The 4473-nt window shown below is 36.4% G+C and overlaps 1 protein-coding gene across 4 annotated transcripts; it reads right to left on the bottom strand.

Annotated features, from left to right (window-relative positions):
* Nucleotides 1-450: 450 nt before the first annotated feature.
* On the bottom strand, nt 451-2551 carry LOC147498765 (uncharacterized). Of its 4 annotated transcripts, XR_015194357.1 has the most exons (4): nt 2305-2546; nt 1629-2265; nt 1369-1525; nt 451-1250 (listed from the first exon to the last, which is right to left on the bottom strand). XR_015194357.1 is itself a non-coding variant. In XM_086559066.1 (2 exons), exons 1-2 carry the CDS (start codon nt 1884-1886, stop codon nt 1457-1459), a joined length of 327 nt encoding a protein of 108 aa, XP_086415192.1. In that variant the 5' UTR covers nt 1887-2550; the 3' UTR covers nt 451-1456. The 4 variants fall into 4 exon arrangements, 1 of the variants encoding a protein (XP_086415192.1); XR_015194358.1 differs by having other exon boundaries at nt 1346-1525; nt 1629-2551; XR_015194356.1 differs by having other exon boundaries at nt 1629-2546.
* Between the last annotated feature and the right edge of the window lie 1922 nt (nt 2552-4473).

Here is a 4473-nt window from a genome sequence, read left to right as displayed (position 1 = left end):
CCTGCACATTGTTTTACTCCATAATGTATCACTTAAGTTCTTCTATTCATCTATAACTCTAACAAACTCTAGTAATTAAATTCATTCCATTCATCCACACAACAACGAAAAGAACGTTCTATGAAAAAGAACAAAATGTTCTAAATGCCCAAAAAGTTAAAACTAAAGCAAAGAAACAATAACCATAGTCATTCTCATTACACCCATCTATCAACACTAAAAATCAAATAAGTAAAAACCAAGCTTCTAGTTAAAGTGTTTATCAATTTTCATGGACAAAAAGTTAAAACTAAAGCAAAGAAACAATAACAGAGCTGCATAAATTACTCCGCTGCATGATGTCATTCTCAACCTCCTTTATGGAACTCCGTATCTATTCTAGTTCAATTTGAGTGATCAACATGAACACTTTATGACATGCAGCAGATCCTATAGGTACAAAGACTCAGCAACTTAAAGACTGTGTCCATACAGAGTTCTATTTAGCATTGGAGCTGAAAATACGACAGTCACACAATCCTCCAACCAAAAGTAAAACATAAGACATATACATCCCCAAATCTAAGCTTCATTAGTGCAGACTACGCAGGATCCCATGAAGGTATCCACCTGTCATAACGAAGGAAAAAAAAGATACCAAACCTGCTGGAAATATTTTACTAGACTTTTTGAAGGAGAACCCATCACTCCCAAAAGAGCCGCAGACAAGCCAAACCCCATTACAAACACGAGTACATGACCATCAAGATCTATTGTAGACAACGAGTATCAAAATTCTCCAGTTAAACGGGTAACAATGAGAATAAGTTCAAACAGTTGAAAAGATATATTAGACAACAAAGTAATTAGATATATTCATCCGGCTGTAAGAAAGATAACACAAGAACACAGGAAGAAAAACACTACCTACTTAGAGCAATACAACTAATACAAGTATGACAACGGAAGTTAGTGAATGAATTTTATTAGTTTATTACCCAACAGCCTTGTTGACACTTGAATCACGCAAGATTTTCATCTCATCTCCAGTTCCCTCTTCTGAAGTCTCAACTTTCTTCCCTTTATCAGAATCACTTCCATCAATTTCAGAATCTAAACTGAAAATCTGTTAGATCTGTTTAAGTTTTGCATCATAGTTATAGGCGAACATACTTATGAACAAAGCTTGAGCCCCCTTTCCAGGCATTGCCTAATGCTTGCCATGCTCCTGATGCAATGTTTTCCGCAGAAGTATCAAGAACCTTTAAACCCTACACATGACAAAAGAAAATGACATACATGAGAAACAATGAAAATTTGTATAGAAAAATAGCAGGGAGAGGCTCTTTGAAAATGTAATGCTTGCTTGTCCCAGAAGAGAATCCTCACTAGCTTTTTCAAATTTATCAAGGGTGGACTTTCGCAGTTCATCATCATCATCGGATTTTTTTGCTTCTTCTTCTTCCTTCTTGGGAGATTATGAGTCAAGAACTGTGTTTTGCATATCTCCAATGCTCTTTGCAGCATTTTTAGCAACCTCAACAGCCTAAAAGCCAACAAAACATAACAAAATATTTCGAAATATTAATGTTTCAATCAACCAAATTATTATTATTAGCTAATTAACAGTGTAGTTAAGAAATAGTTACATTGCGGGAAAGCTCTTCGGCAGCAAGAGTAGTAGCTTTTTGAAGATCTGAAAGAACGGAAAAACGAGCAAGTCCCCAACCTCCCCATCCTCCACCGACAACGACTTTCTCTTCGGGTTTAGGATCTTCTTTCTTCTTATCTCCGGATTGGGATTGCTTGTTTTCTTCCATTAAGTAAAGGCCACTACTAGTAAATGAGATCAACAACAACAAGATTGATTTGTGATCTGCTGGTGAAGAAAAACCGAGGAGTACCATTTTTCTAGTTTTCGTTGGTGCTTAGTATTAGGTATCACTCTTGGAAAGATTGAGCCATGTTTTGATGCTTGAGATTGAGCCTAGTAGTACTCTTAAAGATATTCATTTGGAACTCTATAAAATCCTGACGAAAAATAAGATTCAGCACATAGTCTATCACCTTGGACCTAAAAAAGAGGAATGATCCAAATTACAAAAACAGAGGACTTAGAAGACTAAACTAAGGTGGATAGGTAAAAAGACATAGAATTTGATACATAAGGAAAAACCAGACATAAAGTATGTACTATCTATTCTATGTAGGTTGTACTATCTGACAGGTAACTGCAGGCCATATTTCTAGCTACTGCAAGCCATTTCCAGCCACTGCAGGCCATTCCTTTTTTACTTCTCTATTTCCAGCCACTGCAGGCCATACTCTATTTCGTTTACCAAGCAAAGCTGAAGAAGAGAGTGGAAAGAGACAACAGAAGAAGAGAGTGGTGAGAGGTTGGAAAAGAAGAAAAAAAAAAGGTAGGAGAGGAGAAGTGAAGTGAAGAAAAAGAAAAAAAGAAGAACTAGGAGAGGACTAGAAGAGAATAAGTGAAGACCATAAAAAGATAGTGGAGAGAGGCTGGAAGAAAAAAAAAAAAAAAAAGAAGTAGGAGTGTAGGAACGTACCTTGAGAGTGGAGAGAAGACCTGGAGCGCTGGGTCAAGGCGTGAGATAGTTGAAAGTGAGGAATGATCATCAGTAGAGCTCCTTTAGACATTACAACCCAATGAACTGCTCCCATTCCTATTGAGAATGAACCCATGAATAAGAGCTACTCAGTTCAAAGAAAAGGTTTTCAGTGCGGTATTAAGTTGAATTTTGACTTGTGGAAATGAACTTATCTAGACACATTATAGTTTGATTACCAGTGCCAATCACGGCAAGTGCACCAATTGCACCAATTGCAGTTACTACGGCCTGTAAATCAGTACATATTAGACGTACATCAACTTTGAAGATAAAGAATGGTATGGGTATTATAATAAAGGGATCTACTTATAACAAAGTTTAGGAGGTATATATTTACTTGTAGTAGCAAAAATTCCACTCGTATAGAAACATACTCCATTTATTCCTCCAAATTGTTGGCAAACCATCAATCTAATCATAAAAGAGTACTTTCAATTTAAAAACTAAATTGTAATAAGAAATGATAAAGGAGTACAAAAGTCTATATACTGAACAAATACCAATAAAACTAAACGACATGTTTACCTTTGAAATGGATCACCAACCCTAGACTTCCAAGAGACCCCCTTCTTCCTCCTTTATTCGAGCTGGGAACCAGCAATGCAAAAACTTAATTTCATGAGTTTGCATTGGCGGAGTTAAAAAGGGGCTAGAAAACTCACAAACCTGTAAAACAAATAAGCATACATATAATACAATCAACAATAGTGAAAATTATATACATATATCCAAAAAAGGTTCAACAAATTGCAACTAGAACCCTTATCCAATATGTCTAAAAAGATTACATAATTACAACTAGAACATTAACCATACTTAATTCTTCTGTCAGCCCATATGTCCAAAAGTATTGTTAAATTATAACTAGAACATTAACCATACTTAATGTTTTTGTCAGCCCATATGTCCAAAAAATTTTGCTAAACAATATGTCTAAAAAAATTAGCACTAATCAACCATTCTTAATCATATTTCAACCGCCCATCAGCCCAAATCAACCACACTCCAGCAGCAGAACCATGAAGGGTTTTATTTCCATCCTGGGGACCATCATAGAGTAACGCATCACCCATAAACACTTCTTTAATATTGATCTTTTCCTCACCTATAAGCACTCTTCTGCCATGACAAACATCTTTGTGCATAGGATCGGTCACCACAAACCCCTTGGCTACTTCATTACCTTCTCTATCCAATAGGGTAATTATAGGCTGGTCAGACAATCCAACACGATCACTTGTTTCATCAAAAAGAGAAGCTAAATTTTGAGGAGACATTGAAGATGGATGATGCGGTGAATTTGAACCATGAGGTGTATTCATCGCAGACTGTAGGGGGACAATCCCCGATGCAATGTGAACATGTGATAATAGAAAACACATGTAAGGGGAAAATACAAGTTATATGTATGCCTAATTGTAGAAGTTATAAACTCACCAACAATAAGTTTGTCAAACTGGCAATGGAAGCTTTAACCTCAGCCAACTCTTTCTTGAAGTTGGGACTAGCACTAGCAGATGATGCCAATGATTTTTCAAGTAAATACTCACCAAGCGCAACATGTTCAACTTGTGCAGGTGATATTTGAGAGCCAACAGCACGAGTACGCCCTTTTTTGTCCTTCCCAAAGACTTCAACCAGTACATCACCTTCAAGGTTTATGACCTCGTCAGTATTTTCCTCTCCCCTAATGCTTGCTTCAATAGCTTTCCTCTCTTTAACAGACTTCACTTGTTCCTAAAACAACAAGCATAACCAAATAAGGACACCCATGTATATATACTTACATAACAACAAGTTTAACACATTTAAATGTAGAAAGGATAAATACTTACATATGCTACACTAGCACTCTCCAAAACAG

Source organism: Coptis chinensis, chromosome 5 (assembly GCF_015680905.1).
Source record: "Coptis chinensis isolate HL-2020 chromosome 5, ASM1568090v1, whole genome shotgun sequence".
Classification (NCBI taxonomy): Eukaryota; Viridiplantae; Streptophyta; class Magnoliopsida; order Ranunculales; family Ranunculaceae; genus Coptis; species Coptis chinensis.
The sequence above is the reverse complement of the archived record's forward strand: the minus strand, read 5'-3'. Positions and strand labels throughout refer to the sequence as shown.

What these genes read in the sequence shown, in the direction of transcription:
- LOC147498765 (XM_086559066.1), bottom strand. Translation starts at nt 1,886, where the DNA reads ATGGTACTCCTCGGTTTTTCTTCACCAGCAGATCACAAATCAATCTTG. An exon ending in CCGAAGAGCTTTCCCGCAAT is followed by an intron (nt 1,526 to 1,628) that starts GTAACTATTTCT and finishes GTTGGCTTTTAG; the next exon opens with GCTGTTGAGGTTGCTAAAAA.